Source organism: Diospyros lotus, chromosome 7 (assembly GCF_014633365.1).
Source record: "Diospyros lotus cultivar Yz01 chromosome 7, ASM1463336v1, whole genome shotgun sequence".
NCBI lineage: Eukaryota > Viridiplantae > Streptophyta > Magnoliopsida > Ericales > Ebenaceae > Diospyros > Diospyros lotus.
The window spans coordinates 12,000,375-12,019,827 of NC_068344.1; the positions used below are offsets into that span (position 1 = coordinate 12,000,375).

Below are 19,453 nucleotides of genomic sequence, written 5' to 3' on the forward strand. Positions count from 1 at the left end.
ATGTAAAGTTTTTTCAAATCAAAGATAAAGTGAATGAGTATGGGTATGATTAAAGACACTTATTTTCTTTATTTTTGTCGTGAATCAAGGCTTTAATTATATGTGATTGGTCAATATTCTGTAGATTTAAAAGTTGTAATTAAGATGTGATTATATCTATATTATTGTAAATAGGAGATAGGAGATTTCTTTCCATGGTTAGGTAGGCATCCTATGTGTATATATGTATCTACCAGTTCAATGAGAATATTTGCCATATTTTTCCACATGGTATCAGAGCCTAAGAAACCCTAGGACTCTCTTTTCCGAGCCTTCATCGCCGACAGCCCTTCTGCTGCTACAGACAGCCTACCACTAGCAACCTTCATTGTTTCCCAGCCTTGCCTGCTACTAGAACCATCACTAGCAGCCTTCATTGTTGCGATAGTACCTTATTTACCATTCTTTTCTTAGCCCTTCCCATTAACCAATGATGTCGATCCACCATTGATGAAGTTAGTTCCCATGACACAAGAGAAACATTGGCAGCCTTGTTGCTTCAGCCATTGAGAGAACTACAGCAAATCAATGCTACCCATTGGTTGGATGGGCGAAATTATCTTAAATGGTCCCAATTGATTCGAATCATTTTGAAAGAGAAAGGGAAGATTAGTCATAATATAGGGACCAGACCAAGGAAGGAAGGCCCAGCCTATGCGATATGGGATGAAGAAGATTCCATGATCATTGCATGGTTGTGGAGTTCAATGGCACCTGAAATTAGTGACACCTGCATGTTTCTATCAATAGCAAAGGAGGTTTGGTAGTCTATCTAACAAACCTACTTGAAGGTTAAAGATGCGACCCAGATCTATGAATTGAAGACCAAAATAGCTGCAATGAAGCAAGGAAACAAAACTGTCACCAAGTAAGCCAATTTCCTAAAGGGACTCTGGCAAGAGATGGATCATTATCAAGTAATTGAGATGAAGAACAGTGATAATGCAACCACCTTGGAAGCTTTCATAGACAAATATCGCACCTACGATTTTCTTGCAGGCCTCAATGTGGAGTATGATCAGGTAAGGGTTCCAATCCTAGGCAAAAATGACTTTCCTTCACTTAATGGAGTATGATCAGGTGTCAAGTTGGACCCAAAACCAGCTGAGGCCTCAACAATGGTGGCAAATAGAGGAAGTCGTGGGTTTAAGAAGGACCAACTGATTGGAGAGAATGGAAAAATTGTGAGAATATGTGGTGCACTTTCTACAAGAAACCAAGACATGCTAGGGAGATGTGCTGGAAGCTGCATGGGAAGCCACCAAGCAAAGAATGGGGAAATAAAGGTAGACAACAATAGCATCAGAGCTAGGGGCAAGTCAATATGGCAAACCCACAAGGAGAAGAACAGCCCCACAAACCAAAGGAATTCAACAAGGAGGAGATTGAAAGGCTGTGGCACTTCCTAAGTACTCTTGACAAACCCTTCTCTTCACGCACCTGCTCATTACTGCACTCGAGTAAACCTTCAAATTCCCATGCTTTAAATGCCTCTGATACATCCTTTAAAGAGTTATGGATTATTAACTCCAAAACCACTGACCATATGACGCCTTCCTCTTGGTTTTTTCACTCATACTCACTCTGTTCTAACAATAGAAAAATTGCTACAGTTGATGGTTCTTTGATCACAATAGCTAAAATAGAAGAGTATAAAATTAGTCCTTCCCTGACCCTCAAAAATGTCCTTCATGTGCCTAAAGTGTCCACCAACCTTCTCTCTGTATCCAAACTATCCTATGATGTCAACTGCAAAATGATTTTTCTCCTTTCTTGTTGTGTGTTTCAGGACAAAGACCCAAGACTTATGATTGGACAAGTTAAGGAATGGGATGGCTGATACTATCTTAAGAAATCTAAAAAGTACCACTTGGCAGGTGGAACCAGCCCTTAACATGCCTTTCAAAACCACCTTTATTTCATTGTGATGTCTATGAGTTTACCGAACATAAACGTGTTGTTTTTCCTACTAGTAATAACAGATGTAATACTCCTTTTGAATTGATTCATAGTGATATATGGTGTGCATCAACCATTCCAACTGTTCCTGGGGTGCATTGGTTTATTTCGTTTATTGATAATTGCACAAGGGTTACATGGGTCTTTCTTTTTTAAATTTAAATCTAATGTGAGTGATATTCTCCCAAATTTCTTTTCTATGATCCACAATCAATTTGGGGCACAAATCAAATGGTTTATAGGTCAGACAATGCACGGATTATTTCAACCAAACCCTTTCCATCTATTTCCTTCAACTGGAAGTTATTCATGAGTCCTCGTGTATTTCTATCCCTCAACAAAATAGGATTGTAGAACGAAAGAACAACCATCTTCTAGATACTACTAGGGCATTGTTGTTTCACTTCACAAAAATGTGCCTAAACAATTTTGGGGGGAAGTTGTCCTTACAGCCACTCATGTTATCAACCGATTACCCTCCCGAGTGTTACATTTTTAGACTACAATGGATGTTTTATCCCACTTCTATCCTGCTCTTAATACCATGAATTAGCTTAGTCCTAAGGTATTCAAATGTGTTTCATTTGTTCATGTTCACAGCCCTCGTCGGGAGAAGTTGAATCCTAGAGCTCTTAAGTGTCTTTGTGGGCTATTCTTCTATACAAAAATGGTACAAATGCTATCATCTTTCAACTAAAAATTTTTTGGTTTATGCGGATGTTACATTTGTTGAGATTGAACCCTATTTTACTCACCCTTGTCTTCAGAGGGAGACCCCCAAGTATGGAAGATAAGGATGAGTTGTTCCTTCCTAACCTACTGCCAGCTCCTAAACCTCTACTCGGCCAACCTGCATTTGAACCTAAACCTCTGTCCGAACCTACACTTGACTCTACTCCACCAACTCATGAACTTCCCTCCAACCTAGTCTCCAAACTGCAGGGGGAGAGACCACCATTGACAAATGTTTTTTTCAGATTTACTCAAGAAGGAATAATCTAAAACCTGAACCAAGGCTACACCTATCATCAGCTCCAACGTCTGGAAATGAGGTAACATCTATTGGCTCACCTTCGAATGTTGATTCCATGGCTGATATTGACTTGCCTATAGCACTAAGGAAAGGAATTAGAAAGTGAACAAAATATCCCTTATATCCACTCTCTCACTTTGTATCCTTTAAAAAATGCTCTCCATCTCATAAAAGCTTTCTTACAAACATACATACAATATCCACTCCTACCATAGAGGCTTTAAACTGTGAAAATTGGAAGAATGACATGAATGTTGAAATGCAGGCCCTGAAGAACAATAATATATGGGAAATTATGGATTTACCAAAAGGGAAGAAACATGTTGGGTGCAAATGGGTCTTCACAATCAAGTATAAAGAAGATGGGACACTTAATGATACAAAGCTAGGTTGGTAGCTAAAGGTTACACCCAAACATATGGAATAGACTACCAAGAAACCTTTACCCCAATAACCAAGATATACACGAAGAAAATTCTCTATCCCTAGCAACTAACTTTGACTGTCTTTACTACATTTCGATGTGAAGAATGCTTTCTTGCACGGAGACATTGAGGAGGAAATTTACATGGACATACCCCCAGGGTTAAATAGAAATAGACCTAAGACTAAGATTTGTAAACTCAAGAAAGCACTATATGGCCTAAAACAGTCGCCTAAAGCTTGGTTCAGAAGATTTTCCGAAGTAATGCAGGCCATGGGTTACAAACTGAGCCAACAGGACCACACTCTATTCATAAAGCACTCAGGTTCAAGTTCAGGTTTAAGTTCAGTCATAACTCTTATTGTTTATGTTGATGACATTATAGTGATAGGAAATGATGAAAATGAGAGGCAGAACTTGAGGAAATGTTTAGCTAAGAAGTTTGAGAACAAGGAATTAGGAAATTTAAGTATTTCCTAGGTATTGAAGTGGCACGATCTAGACATGGGATATTTATATCACAAGACAAGTATGTCCTTGATCTTTTGCAAGACATAGGGAAAATAGCTTGCAAACCATCCAGCATTCAAAATGATGCTAATCACAGACTTGGTGAAGCTAAGGGAGATAGAGACACAAACAAATAGGCATATCAGAGGTTGGTCGGCAAGCTAATTTATCTATCTCACACACGACGAGTATAGCATATGCCGTTAGTATAGTGAGTCAATTCATGCACGAACCCGAACCCAAGGAACTTCACCTACAAGCAGACTACAGAATCTTGCATTACCTCAAGGGTACTCTAGGAAAGGGAATTTTATTCAAAAGGGGGAGGGTAAGCTCACCCTAGAGGCCTATACTGAAGCAGATTATGCAACCTCAGTGGTTAATAGAAGGTCTATCACGGGATATTGTACTTTCTTGGATGAAAACTTGGTTACTTGGAGAAACAGGAAGCAATCTATCGTGGCAAGATCAAGTGCACAATCAAAATTTTGAGCAATAGCACAGAGGATATGTGAATTGTTATGGTTAAAGATTATTTTGGAATATCTAAGACTCAAGTGGGATAGCCCTACGAAACTCTATTATGACAATAAGTTGGTCATCAGCATTGCATACAATCCTGTACAGCATGACCGGACAAAACACATTGAGGTGAATCAACATTTTATTAAAGAGATATTAGACAGTGGTCTTATCTGCCCACCTTATATATCAAGTGAATCATAGCTAACTGATGTTCTAACCAAAGGACTCAATAGTCAGGTCTTTCACAAGCTTATAACTAAGTTGGGAATGAACAATGTCTATTCATCAGCTTGAGAGGGAGTGTTGTGAATTAAGGCTTTAATTATATGTGTGATCGGTCAATATTTTGTAGATTTAAAAACTGTAATTAGGATGTGATTATATCTATGTTACTGTAAATAGGAGATTACCCAATTAGGAGATTTGTTTCCATAGGTAGGCATCCTATGTGTATATATGTGTCTACCAGTTCAATGAGAATATTTGCCATATTTTTCCACAATTTTAATAATATAGATACCTTCTTTCTATCAGTACTATTACTGGTGCATTGATTTTTTTCATTCCTAAAAGTATTTGAACCTAGCACTTTTTATAAGCCATTTTCCTTAAACTAACTATTTAAACTGTTTTATTGATGAGAAAGGGGAAAAAAGAAAAAAAAAAAAGATGTAAAATCATAACATGTTTACAAAAGATCTCTGAATTTTAGAAATAACTAGATTATTATTTATTATTAATATCAAAATTGCTATTACTGTTTTTTCTTTATAGATAGTTTGATAATTTTATTGTTTGGAGACCAAGGTATACATATGTGCTTGATAAGACATATTCCGTATTGCCTGATGAAGATCCATAATTCTAATTGTTTTAGAATTTTATTATTCTTGTTATGTAGGCTTTTAGTTATTTATGAACATTAGAGGATTACAAATGTTTTGCTCACACTTTAATTTGATTCCAAATTGTCAAGACCCTAGGTTTTGAATCTAGCGTTTCTAGTTAGCAGGCGTGGAAGAAGAAAGAGAGAGAGAGATGAGAGAAATTAGGGAGAAAATAGAGAGAAAAACAGAGCGAAAGAAAGAAAGAATGGATTAAAGAAAATGAGAGAACTTGAAATCAATTCATTCATAATGTCTCAGTACAAGGTGGTATAGCTTTATATATAGCTATCCTCAGCAGTTAATTGATTACATTATAACTAACTTTATTAACAGCCTATAACAGTTGCAGTGGTTTTCTAAAGAGGAAGTGGAAAGCTGCATGGTTTCCTACTTCCAAAACCTCTTTGGTCACAATGACCGTCTTGCCCCTGTGTCCCCTGAAGAGATTGCCCCATTTATCGACAAACGCTTGTCGCGGGGTCAATGGGGGGGCCTTATTGCTAAGGTCTCAGCGGAGGAAATTCAGGGAGCCTTATTCAGCATAGGGGATGATAAAGCCTCAGGGCCGGACGGATTTACTGTTAAATTCTTCAAGAGGGCTTGGGGGATTGTGGGGCCTGATGTGGTGGAGGCTGTCAGGAGCTTCTTCTCCTCAGGCCATCTTTTAGGGCAAATGAATGGGACTATCATTAGTCTGGTTCCTAAGGTCCCTCACCCCGAGTCGTCGTCTCAGTTTAGGCCTATTTCTTGTTGTAACGTCTTGTATAAAGTCATCACCAAGATTTTGGCCAATAGAATCATACCCGTGCTTTTTGGTCTTGTGAATGAGGTTGTGCCTGGGGGCTCGATTGGGGATAACGTCTTGCTCGCCCAGGAGCTCGTGTTCCAATATCACCTTCACAAAGGGCCTCCTCGATGTGCAATGAAAGTGAACCTAACGAAAGCTTATGACACTGTGGAGTACTCCTCGTTATTCCATTAAAATCAATGGGCAATTAAACGGTTTCTTCCCTGGTGGTCGGGGCCTTAGGCAAGGGGACCCTCTATCTCCTTATCTCTTCATCCTTGTGATGCAGATCTTGCATGGCATTGTTAGCCATCAGATGAGGTCTCCAGATTTTCAGTTTCACTGGAAATGTGAGCAGACTCGGCTGGTGATGCTCATGTTTGCAGACGATCTCCTTTTATTCTCCTATGGCGATCCTGCTTCAATGGCTATCTTGAAATCTTGCTTGGAGAGATTCTCCGGTTTGTCTAGCCTCAAGGCCAATGCTTTAAAAAGTGATTGCTTCGTCTCTTGTAGAGATGAGTCCTTGAGGGAGAATATTTTGACTGTTGCGGGTTTCCAGAGAAGCGTGCTGCCTGTGCAGTACTTGAGGATGTCTCTTCTTTCCACCAAGTTACCATATAGGGATTGTCGACCTATCATTGATAAGGTTAAGAATAAGATTTGCTCTTAGTAGAGTAGGTTGCTCTCCTTTAGGGGTCGCCTTTAGTTAGCTCAGTCTGTTCTTTCCACTATCTATGTGTATTGGGCCTCTATGTTTATTTTGCCGAAACGGGTGGTCCATGAGATTGAGCAATCAATTCGTAATTTCTTATGGAGTGGTGATGACGCTGACCCCCATAGAGCAAAAGTGGCTTTGCGAGAGATCTGTTGCCCCAAGGTGCAAGAGGGTCTGGTCTCAAGCCTCTCTATGTCTGGAATCAAGCCCTTATCGCTAAGCTAATATGGCACTTACTCTCAAGCAATGGGGAGTCTTTCTAAGTGAAGTGGGTGCATACCTATCGAGTTAATGGGGCATGCTTCTGGCTCCTTAAAGTGCCATACGTTTGTCCATGGTACTGGAGGAAGCTGCTCTCCCTCAGGGGAGTTGTGCGATCTAGAGTGGGGTGGAAAATTAGGGACGGTCGTAGCATGTTCCTTTGGCATGATCAATGGCACCCTTTGGGTGTGCTTATTGATCGTTTCTCTCGCCAATTGCCTCGACAATTAGGCATCCACACCTTGGTCAAGGGCTTTGATTTTATTGAGAATGGCTCTTGGAATTGGCCTGACATTTTCCCCTGTCTGGCTTACGATCTTATTAGGAATCACCTTCCTAGCCTTGACGGCTTCCAGCGCCAGGACGAGAATTTTTAGCTCCCGACTACAAATGGTGTCTTTTCGGTTAGGGCTACGCTTAAGGACTTTCAGGAACAGCGTCCCCGGGTTTCCTTGGCATAGGCTCGCGTGGTCGTCAGAGTGTATTCCAACTCATTCTTTTATTTTGTGGCTAGCGATTCGAGAGCGTCTTTCTACACTTGATCGTATTAACTTTTTTTTGTCTTTTTCGAATAGATGTTTCCTTTGCAAGAGGAATGTGGAAAGGCATAGTCACCTTTTTTTCTAGTGTCCTTACTCCAGAAAGGTGTTGACATGCTTCTGCAGATCAAAGAAATTCAATTGGCCTTAGCGTCAATGGGATACTAGTGTGCTTTAGGCTACTGCAAGATGGAGTGGCAAGGGTCCGTGGCAGGTGGTGAACAGATTGGTACTTCATGCTTTGGTGTATTTCATCTAGAGGGAGCGCAATAACAGGTGCTTCCATGATCAGGAGAGATCTGCCTCTCAGTTGGCTCAGCAAATTCATTGCGTTGTGTGGGCCCATTTGACGACTCTCCGATTCAGACCATCTATTCAGAGTTATGCTCTTCGTCATGTTTGGTGGCTTCCAAGGGACCAAGTTTTCCCTCCCCATTGAGTTGTTTCTTGCTTGCTGTTGGAGGCTGGCTTCTGTGATCCTGGAGTCTCTTGTTCAGCGCCAGTCCCTCTAGTGCCTTGTGTACGATGCAGCCTCTCCAGTTGGGGCTCACTTCGTTTTCAGTTTTCTTGCTCGTGATCAGCACAGCAGGCTTATTCTTCCAAGATGGATTGTTGCTTTCGATCACACCCAGGCTTTTGTTTATTTTCAGTACATAATGTCTTTTATTTTTCTTCTTCCTATGTTTTTCTTATTTTAGTTTTTTTTTTCATCTTTCGGCCCAAAGGGTGATCGTTGTTGTGTTCTTGCCCCTGGTGTTTTGGTCGGTCCAGGGTATGCCTTAGCCTTGGTTTGTAGTTGATTCGGCATTGGTTTTTGTTCTAGGAATCTATCACTTACAAAAAAAAAAAAAAACAGTTGCAGTGGTTTGTTACCACCTACTGAAACTGTAACAATAACAATTAAAACAACTTTAACTATTTTTTGCTATCTTCTATCTCCTAATTCTTCTAATCACGACATTCCCCTTCCCTTCAAAATTTTCTTGTCCTCAAGAAAATCGAAGAAGTTGAGCAACACATGTCATGATCTTTTTCAACTCAAGGAAATCTCTCTTTTTAACGAACTCGGTTAGAGGTTTGCTTACCAGCCCTTGATGCTTAATAAACCTCCTATAATAGCCTTAATTAAAGATTGAGTACAATGTGGTAAGCAACTTCTAGACTCCACAACTTTAAAATCTCAACCACTTCTATTTCTTCCCTTCCACAACTTGTATGGAGAAATCTTCAAGAACTTCTATAATTTCTTCCTAGAAATCAATTTACAGGCTCCCATCTCTAAGCTACTAGTGAGAGTTACTGACGCAGCGTGAAGCGAGTGTGTGAAAAAACACACCAAAATAAACCCTTGAAAGAGCAAACTTCAATGACCAAAACTTGGCTTTCAAGAAGACGCAAAAACAAGACTGTTTTGCTAAGAAAACCTAAATAGGTTGCTGAAATTTGATTGAGAAAAAACTTAATTACAAACTCTAAATCCTACGCATATTTATAGTATTTGGCTAATCCAAATCCATCTAATATTTTTAAACAAAATCCAACTAGAATTCTAATAGAAATAAATCCTAAATAAAAGTCAACTAGAATCCTAATAAAAATAAAACCCTAATCAAACATAAAGTAAAATCCTAAATCAAGTAGAAACATGAAATAGAATCCTAAATCAAGTAGAAATATAAAGTAGAATCCTAAATCAAGTAGAATTCTAAAACTTAAGAAATATTAAAATAACATTATGGCATTACTATTTTGGTGATACTGTTCCGGTTTGGTTGGGTCAGCCTTGGGCCGAGTCTTGATTGGTGACTGCATCATTAGTAGAATTCTAAAACTTAAGAAGTATTAAAATAACATTATGGCACTACTACTTTGGTGACACTATTCCGGTTTGGTTGGGTCGGCCTTGGGCCGAGTCTTGATTGGTGACCTCATCAGTTACCTTCTTTCCTTCCTTCTCAAAGTAACCTCTAATTTATTGAAGTCAAATATAATTGGACTGACTATTCTCATCCAATCCACTCCTACTACAATATTTGTTGAAAGAGATTGAATATTAAAGGATTTACCCAAGATATGGAATAATAGATATGGAATGCATAGATATTTTCTTTGTATTAGGTAGTTTCCAATTGTACAGATTTTCCTTTGTAACTAGTTTCCTTAGTAGGTTGATTGCTAGTTTCCTTATGTAAGTGTCAAGATTCAACTTAAATACTGCTACAAATTCATTCTAAAAATATAGAAGAACTACGAGAATTTCTTCATGGTATCTGCTTGATCTGGAGCTTTTCCTTCAGTAGACTGCTAGCAATTGGCCATGTATACTTGCCCTTGTTCTTTTTGTTGTCCACCCTTGGTTGGTTTACCATAAAGTTTTCAGCACTTCTCTATGGTATGTTGAGGTTTCTTGCAGTATGTGCACCACAAGGTGTCTCTGTCCATTATTTTGGATGAATCAAAAACCTTCATGTCATCTCTAGGTTGTTTCTCCTAGCCGTAACTCCTCAAGGTTATGAGTGTTGAACTATCTATAGGAGTAGTCTCAAGCATCACCCCTCTTCATCCTTCCTCTGCACATACAATTGATATTGCCTCATTTAAAGAAGGCAAATTTGCCTTTCCAAGTATCTGGACTCTTACTGCATCAAACTACAAGTTTAGACCTGCAAGGAAATCATAAGTCATCTCTTTTTCTACAAATCTTTTCTATATAACAACATCTTCATTGCACTTCATCTGAATACACTGGTAGTGATCCAATTCTTGCCACAAGGTTTGCAAGAGATTTGCATACTCGGTGATAGACCGAGATCTTTGCTTGGTAGCTACTACCTTGGTCATGATCTCATAGATCTAAGCAGCGTCATGTACCTTAGAGTAAGTGAGCTTCACAGCCTCCAAAATCTCCTTAACAGTCTTTAGGAACATGACAGTGTCACTGATCTCAAGTAGCATGGAATTCCAAAGCTAAGACATAACCAACGAGTCCTCTTCATCCCAGGCTGCATACATAGGATCATCCTCCTTAGGCCCAGTTCCAAGTAAGTGGCTCAGCTTCCCTTTGCCCTTAAGGAATGTCTTAATCAATTAGGACCACTTCAAGTAGTTTTTTTTCCATTCAACCTATAGGTTGCTTGGATGTTCTGTAGCTCTCCATCGGACGTTGTACCATTGCTAGAATTTCTAGCAAAAGGAACTTCTGTTATGCTACCGGATTTAATGGAGTATGTCATGGTTATAAGGTTATGAAAGGGGATTGGATCGAGGTAGGCTACGGCCGTTGGAAGCCAAAAATTGCCTTACTTCTAAGGGTATGAACCTATGGCTCTGATACCATGTCAAAATGAAGGAAAATCCAATCACACTTTCATTGTAAGGTTACAAGAAATATATATACAACCTATTCTCCGATATAGGGTTTTTTCTAATTAGACAATTTCCTAATCTAGGTTAGGAAATATTTACAATCTAGGATACAAATAAAAATATAGTCAAAACATAATCTCCTAGGAAGAAATATAGAAAGATAAATCAACTGAAATATCAATCCCCATATCATTCCTTGAATATGGATGGTAATCTCTCGAGTATTTCTAACAATTTTCTATAATTGATATATCCAAAAAGAGGCACCCTGCATGATTAAAATGGTTTGGTATATGAGAAGAAGACTAATAGATGCACTTGTGAGGAGAATGGATGGAATAAAATAAGTTTGTAGCAAAATAGGTAGGGAAAGACTAGAAGATTTGGTGAAAAACTTATGCAGATGATATGGGACATAATGGCCTTATAGAAAATATGGCCATGGATTGAGACGACCTGAAAGCTAGAATCTGTGCCCTACTACCTAGTGGGGCTAAGGCTTGTGGTGGTGATGATTATGGTGAAATTTCTCTCAAAATTGATAGAATTTTGTCAATAGCAACATCAGCATTTTGAGAAGCGAGAAGCAACTAATTATTGAAAAGGCAAGACACATGAACCCCCCCCCCCCCCCCCCAAACAAAATAAATAAATAAAAATAATAATAAAGAGATAAAAAGAAAGAACCAAAGCAAACCCTCATAGGCACAAAATCCAATTTTATGAGTGTAGTCAGGAAAGAGCAAATGACTTATTACCAGTTATAACATCTACAGGAAGGTGATAGGGCAATTGTAGAAGTTCTCTTTTTTCAACATCATACTTCAACACAGACAAAAAACCATACTCATCTCCAATGTACCTGAACGAAACAACAAAGAAAAAGTAACTATGATTATTACCAAGTTTAACCTTATCTTATAGCCAAGTATAATTGAATTAGTTGAAACATTTTTAACAACATTACATGTAATGGGTGCCATAGATAACTGAAAAGGCAGTTATGTTAGACTCCCACTGCAAATTAGATGCTATACATCTGTGCTTGAGATCCCAAACCTGCAAAAATCAGAAGCATAAAAAGACTTTAGCAAAGATAAAGAGCAATTACAAGATGCAAAAATCAATTTTATTCAAGACAGAAGATCAGTACCTGAACTTCATTTTCATTTGAGACACTGGCCAGAAACCCTTGGTTTTCTAGGAACTGCAAGAGAATAAATTGACAAAAAAATATAAAATAAAGATATTAAATGAATAATAGAAACCTTTTACAGTTAGAGTTTGAACTGGAAATGTGTAGTATCATCTTGAAAAGATGATAAATACTATTATTAAACAACATCAAGAACTTAAATCTTTTTCTGTTCTCATAATTTTTCCATTAATTCCTCCATTTATATTTCAACACTACCTGCTAAGTCAGAAGGGCATAACTCTGACACATAAATAAACTAAATTTAAACAAATCATTTGCATATTGAGAAAACACTCAGTCAACCAAAATTAGTTCTCCTCCTCGGAATCTCAATTCTTAAAGAGACATCACCAATTTATGCACATTCAACTAGAAGTTTACGTAAATATGAATTTTTAACTAGCTCCATTCACATTTTAGTAGGTGTTATTCTTTTTTATTTTGATAGTTAGTTTTCTACATTGTTCAGGAAGTATGCTAACAAAAGTGGTCATGCAAAAGGTGAATGGCATATGCAAACAATTCGGGGTGAATGGAGAATCATTCGACGATGTGGATACTGAAAAACAAAATACATGAAAGGCATCATGCAACTGACAAAGAGCCAATAGCAGCATATCCTGCAAAACATAGCAATCACATTGTGCAAATAAAGAAAAGAAAAGGCAGATCCAGTTAAACCAAGTGATACAAGAACTACAAGAATTTGAAATGTAAACTAGAAAGAGAAAAAGAAAGTGGCAATATGAAAATCTCAATTAGCTCACAGACCTCTAAGTTTTTGAATGGCAACTGCTTGGGAGACAAAAGAAGACCTTCAATGTTGTTGCCCCCAACCACTTTAATCCTGCCATCACTACAGTGCAAAGGAATACAGAGGAAATTTGTAGTTAGATAGAACCCAAATTCAGTGCCACACATTGCCCATTTATTGGGGTATGTGATGCAAAAGTAATGGAATTCATTAAATTTCAAATGCCATTTGAATTTCTAAATTTGAAAACCCTTAAGCATTGCATATTCAAACATGTGTGCTTCTTGCAAACATTAACCAAACTTCGTTCGATTTTACAGTCTACTCCACAACTAACTGCATAAACCTTTTCACTCTCATTGCTATAGCGATTGCCCTTCATTAAATCTTATTCTTAAAATTGTTATTGAAAAAATAGCCATGCTTGGACCAAGAAAATTCCCACACTCTAGACATTTTAGCCTTTGTTTACTATTAACATCATAATTATTGGTATCTTTCTAATTTTTATCTAATTCGAACTTTATGCTGCAACAACAAAAACAATCACGAGTCTTAAACAACCCTCCCCCAAAAATTAACAAGGCGGGGAGCAATGCATTGTAACGACCATCGAAAATTCATGCGCCAAGGAGTCCCTTGTTTAAATTACTTAATGCATTGTAACAACCCCCAAAAATTTAACAGATTATTGTTAAAGAACAAAAACACTAATTAAAAAGAAGAGGAGGAAGAACAACAATGGCCCTGTGCAGCCGTTGTATGAGGTTGGGAGTGAGTGGAGTCCTGAGCAAAAGTGAAGGTGTGTGTACACGGGTATGGCAGCAGCAGAGTCATGGGAAAAGTGCATATCCGTGGGGTGATTTTTCTGAATGGTCATAAAAAGAGAGAAATAGAGAGACCAAGAGAGAGAAAACAGGGAAGAGACAGAGAGGGCAGGAGTGCAGACCACCATAACTCCTCTTTCACATTCCCACAAACCACTTAACCCTAGCTAATTTCCTCTCAATTAACGTCACAACCCATCTTTGCATTAACAAACCCCTACCATGATCGATTCCTCCTCAGCAACCGAAGACATTCATCACTGCAGTTCCTCATCAATTGTTCCTCAAGACTAGTCGATTTCTTCTCTGTCCCCAAATTGTCTAGTCGATTTCTCATCAATCCATGATCATATGACTGTAGCCATGGCACCGAAGATTATGGTTCCAAAGTGAAAGAATAACTGGGGCACAACTAAAGAAACCATCGACTATGAGAGATAGACAAAGTTAAGGGTCTAAGATCAACAAGCCCAGTTTGTGTCCAATGAAGCAGTTGAAAATTTCCACAACAATTTGGAGAAGCGTTTGGTTTTGAATGGAAGGCTAGTTGAAGTCAAGAAACTCACTGGTCAAGGTTTCCCACTCCATGAATATTTTAGTAAATGGACTTCCTTACTCTCAATGAACCTATCTATCCCGATCATGTTAGATTGTTTTATACAAATCTTATTGTTACTTGTAACCCATTCTTGATTCATTCAAGCTTTCTTGGAATTGATTTTGAATTTGGTGCCTAAGATTTTAAGCAAATTCTTGGAAATGAATCATTATTCAAGAACAATGATGTATCTATTAAGGGCACTCAATATTGGAGTGATCGTATCCTTGACTTTGATCTGTTGACTGTTGTCAGAACTTTGACTAATGACCCTAACTTTCCTAATCGGAAACTGCCTTCAACCTCACAATTTGACATCCTTACCCATCTTCTTGATCTAGTTATAGCTCACTATGTTTTGCTGCGAAAAGGATCATTTAATCATGTCTCCTACATCAACTATGCCACCTTGTGGCATCTCACCCAACACGTTCCAATCAACCTAACCCACATTATTGTCAATCACATACACTCCTTTAACCCAAAACGGCAAACCCCTCTTCCTTATGGGCTCATTTTGACTCATTCAGCCACTTCAATATTCCTCTTGAAAATCAATACTTTGTTAATCTTCACCCCATTCCCATTGATCATATTGGGATTGGTACATTAAAAGAATGGGTGTCTTAAAAGCCATGGCCAATAGCCAAAATGGAACAATCCCCAAAATTCGCAAGAAATCCCCTACACAATCGCTATCGCTCTACAATTGCCATGATGCAGCAATTGCTTCCGGACCTGATTCCTTACTTGTTGGAATCTCAACTCGGCCGCCAAGGAACACCAGGCTCTGATACCAAATTGTCAAATCCTAAGATTTGACAATGGAACTTTGGTAGAAACAGAGAGAAAATGGGGAAAGAATTAGATTGAAGGGGGAAGAGCAACAAGAATTAGAGAAAGAAGGTTCAGGAGAGAGAAAGAATTCAAAGAGAGGGAAAGGATTCCATTCATAGCATCAAAATTATCCCCATCCTCTTACAATCAGCCAATAACAGCCATGTGCAAGTCTAACAGAATCATAACAGAATGCAGCTAATTACATTTATACCCTCCTAGTGCCCTAGGGTCGTGACAAGGATCTCTTGGGGGTCTCCATCAGTACCAGAGAATCAAATTTGAGCACTGAAAAGCTGATGTCTATCCCAGCAAGAGGGATCACAAAGATTGCTGGAGAAGGAGCTTCCAATATGGTAAGTCAAATTCTGTCTGTCAAGAGAATCTGACCAACAGATTATCCCCATTTAGACTTCTCTCTTATTATTGTGCCCCAGAAAGGAAAGGCTTCAATTAATTAATGTATATTGAATATGCGCAATAGTTGCAAGCATCAAATCTCTTATCTTCCTCAAGGATTGAACTAGTAGTGGTAGACAGGCTAATTAAAGCCATTGATTTGAAAAATGTGCACAGGTTGATCAAGTTGTTGTCATGACCCAAGGAGCAATAAAGGGGTAATATGGTAATAGGCTTATGATAGTTGTTAGCAGATATTTTACAAGTTGTTAGGAGTACATGGGTGCTATTAGGAAATTAGTTAGTAGCCAGATATGCCTATATAAAGGACTACTGTAAACGAAGGGACATTATGCTTGAATTGATAAACAAAGATCTCATTTCTCTCTAGAATTATCTCCCAATCTCCCTCACATTTCTCTCTTGTTTCTTCCCCACCCTCTCTCAATATCTATCCCTCAATTCTATATGTTATCTTCCCCCATTTCTGTCCAAATTCCCCTCTAAACATTCTGTTCTTAATCCTAAGCCTCTCGGATCCTTCCGAATTCCAATCTAATCCTAGTTAAACCCTAGGTTCATAGCTTTTGATTCATGTTGGCCCAACAGTTACATGCATATTCAAGCAAATTGGATAACTGGAAAAATACAGGTCAATTCCTGGGCAGGAAGAACAATGTCTATTGAGAGCTAAAAAGCCTGCAGTCCTCACCCAGATTATTCACTGATTAAAAAATAAAACTAATTTTTGTTTTAGATAACAAAAAGAACATTAGTTTAACCAGCATTTTAAGTACCGGCATTTCTATGTCTTAGAAATGCTAGTTCAACCAGCATTTCTTGACTAGGAATGCTGGTGAAACCAGCAGTTTTGATCTGTGCCATGGAATCCAATGTGGAAGAGCATCTAGTAGTTTGGGAATAAGTTTGCTCCACTAATTTTGAAAAAAATAAATAAATATAGGTTTTATGTTTCGTTAACCTAATGCCTTTTTAGAGCTCCAAGTAGGGCAAGTAAACCTCGTAGGGCAAGTAAACCTCTTAGGGTTCAGTGAGAGGAAACAAAAAGGGCTTTAAAGTCTCAACTAATTAAATAAAGATATCAGGTGAATGGTTTATTCTATTAAGAACGTGCTTAAAATTATTCTCCTGCTCCCAAACATAGCTTACCTTGTCAAAAAGAAAGTATTCTCTGTGCCATGGTTTGGGGATATAACTTTATAAACTTGTATTTTCATAAAAAATTGTTGAAAATTGCTGGAAATAAAATAATATTTTATGAGGAGACGGTGTTAGCAAGTTGACATGACATGATGGGACCACATTGTGAAGCCCAAGAAATAATTTCAATCATTGTGTGAGTCCAACTTGATGACTATGGCAATTAGAGCAGAACTCAGCCATTGCATGTGGTAAAATAGTGCCTCTAGTTTCTCAACAATTTGAGGTAAAGTCTATTTGCAGTTGTAGGACCTCAAGTAGGACCATTCTAGAAAATAGACACAAGCACCGTCGTGAGGTAACCAGCCACACCTATGTCTGATGAGAAGAATTTGTAATCTGCTAAGGCTAACTACATTTGTTAGGATGAATTTTGGTGGTTTAACCTCTTGGTTAATTAGTTTATAAAAGATGATTTTGGAAGTATTTCAAATGGCATGTTGGGGTAATTCTATGGCAGATGGACTTGATAATTTAGGCCTTAGGGTTGAGGCTTTCATGCTCCTTGGGCTAAGACATGATGTTCACAGCTGGTCTTGCTCCTTAAGTGGAATGCGACTCATGTTAAATTTATTTTCAACAATTCTATATCTACTTTTATGTGAAAAAGATGTATAGACCTCAAAATCTATTCATTGACTTCAGTTTTCATTTATAAATGTTTCAATGCTGTCACGACCCTAGGGGTAAATAGGGATTTTACAGGATAAATAACCACTTGTATTAGTTAGCTGAGGAAATAACTAACTACTTGTATTAGTTAGCTGGAAGTTGTAAGTGGTTAGGCAGTTGGGTGGTTAAGTGGTTAGGGAGTTGAAGAGCTAACGGTACAACAGTCCAACTTCTTTTATTATATCAGTTAGGAGGTGGGCTTTATATGTAGCCGATGGGTATGAGGAAGGGATGATCGAATAATATAGAAGTCTTCTTTCCCATATCCTCTCTCTCTCTCTCTCTCTCTCTCTCTCTCTCGTTCTCCCTTTTCCTCGTTCTATCTGTTTCTTCCTAAATTCATATCTTCTTTCTTGGAATTCCACTCAGAATTCCCAAAATTGCGCAGCCCTCAATCTGAGGGCGTGTCAAATGCGTTCCCAATGGTTTTATAGTTTTTCCCATGTCTCCCACACAGTTTTATTTCAGAGCTAATTCAAAAGTCATATCAAAACAATTTTTTTCTAAATCAAGTCTAACCATTATGTCAATCTTCTGCTCTTCAGTTCGACAACTAAACCATTGTTTATTGTCAAGGAGCCTCCAGAGCTATTTTTTCAAGTCAAATTACTATTTATTTGCTTTCTGGAAATCCAGAACAGAGCAACCCCTGCCAATCACCAAAATAGACAATCCTCCTCGTACCTCTTAAATAACTAAAAGCCCAAATTTCTATAACAAAAACTACCACAAACCAAAAGTATGCAGACTTTAATCTATCTACAGCTTAAAAAACTGAACGTTTGCTACCTAACAATAAAAAGAATAATTTACTCACAGTGTTCCTATTGCCATAAGGCGTTGAACGGGATCAAAAGCAAGAATTGACGCGGTTGATGGAATCCCATAGTGAACAGAAACACGAGGATCCAAGTCTGTCAATGTTTTTTCCCGTTGCACTTTATTCTGAGGAACGAAAAGGAAGGATGTATGACATTACAGATCATCAGATTAGAATTGAACGAACAAAACAAAAGTAAGAAACTGCGATATTTATTTTCAGAAAACAAAAAACCAAATAAGAAAGCATAATATTTATTTTCAGATAAATTTAATTACACAGATGGCAGCAAAATTAATACCATTTTCTCCATGGAAAGGTATTCACGGCTAATATTCGGGCCTCACAAGATCTAGCGTACATTTGAGGAAGAAGATCATTTAGTTAGGGTTTAAGACTTCCGATTTTGGAGCTTAACTCTACCAGGAACATGAGAATGAGTGGCGATAGTTGTGCTGGTCCGGCTTTGGTTGGGCGGACTTTGTTTCGATCCTGGAGGTAAGACGAGGATGGATGGATGTTTGTCGTTTCAATCCCTGGAGGTTGGTTGAGGATGGATGTTTGTAATATCTTTAGATGAAACAACACGTCAGCGGTCTAATGGGCGCTTATATGGTACTCTACCGGTATTTAGGGATTTTAATTAGATTAGTTTTTGATAAATTTTGACGGGTCAAAATTAAAGATTCTAAAAAAATTTAATAAAACTCAAATAAAGAACAAGGAAATTATATCAGAAAAAAAAGGTGAAATATTTCTTCAGTTGCATTTTCATGTCTTGTCAAGTGTCTCCCTTTGAAATGTTTGCAAGATGTAGGTATTTGGCTCAAGCATTTGTTGGATTCGATAGGGACCTTCTTAGTTGGCTTGCAACTTTCCTTCCTCTCGAAGTGCATTTGTGATTGTTGTTTTTTCAATGACTAAATGTTCTGGCTAAGCTAAGATTTGGTACTTAAGTGTGTTGTTCTGAAATGTGCATGTCTAGAAAGTTCTGGCTAAGTCAAGATTTGATACTTAAGTGTGTCCATTGTGACCCACCTATCTTACTTGGGAACTTACCTGGTGCACTATTCATGTAC

General features: G+C 38.1%; 1 protein-coding gene across 4 annotated transcripts in view; it reads right to left on the reverse strand.

Annotated features, from left to right (window-relative positions):
- The window catches only part of LOC127806244 (uncharacterized), a 40,656-nt gene extending 21,696 nt beyond the window's left edge, over positions 1–18,960 (reverse strand). For 2 of the 4 annotated variants that reach the window (XM_052343401.1, XM_052343400.1), the window contains exons 1-6: positions 18,676–18,958; positions 18,372–18,499; positions 13,018–13,102; positions 12,202–12,255; positions 12,016–12,107; positions 11,807–11,910 (exon numbers count right to left, since the gene is read on the reverse strand). In XM_052343401.1, the coding sequence (XP_052199361.1) occupies positions 11,807–11,910; positions 12,016–12,107; positions 12,202–12,255; positions 13,018–13,102; positions 18,372–18,499; positions 18,676–18,687 (475 nt within the window). In that variant the 5' untranslated portion in view covers positions 18,688–18,958. Of the gene's footprint in view, positions 1–11,806; positions 11,911–12,015; positions 12,108–12,201; positions 12,256–13,017; positions 13,103–18,371; positions 18,500–18,675 lie in introns of all 4 variants that reach the window. The other 2 variants (XR_008024377.1, XM_052343398.1) reach the window with 2 other exon arrangements.
- Between the last annotated feature and the right edge of the window lie 493 nt (positions 18,961–19,453).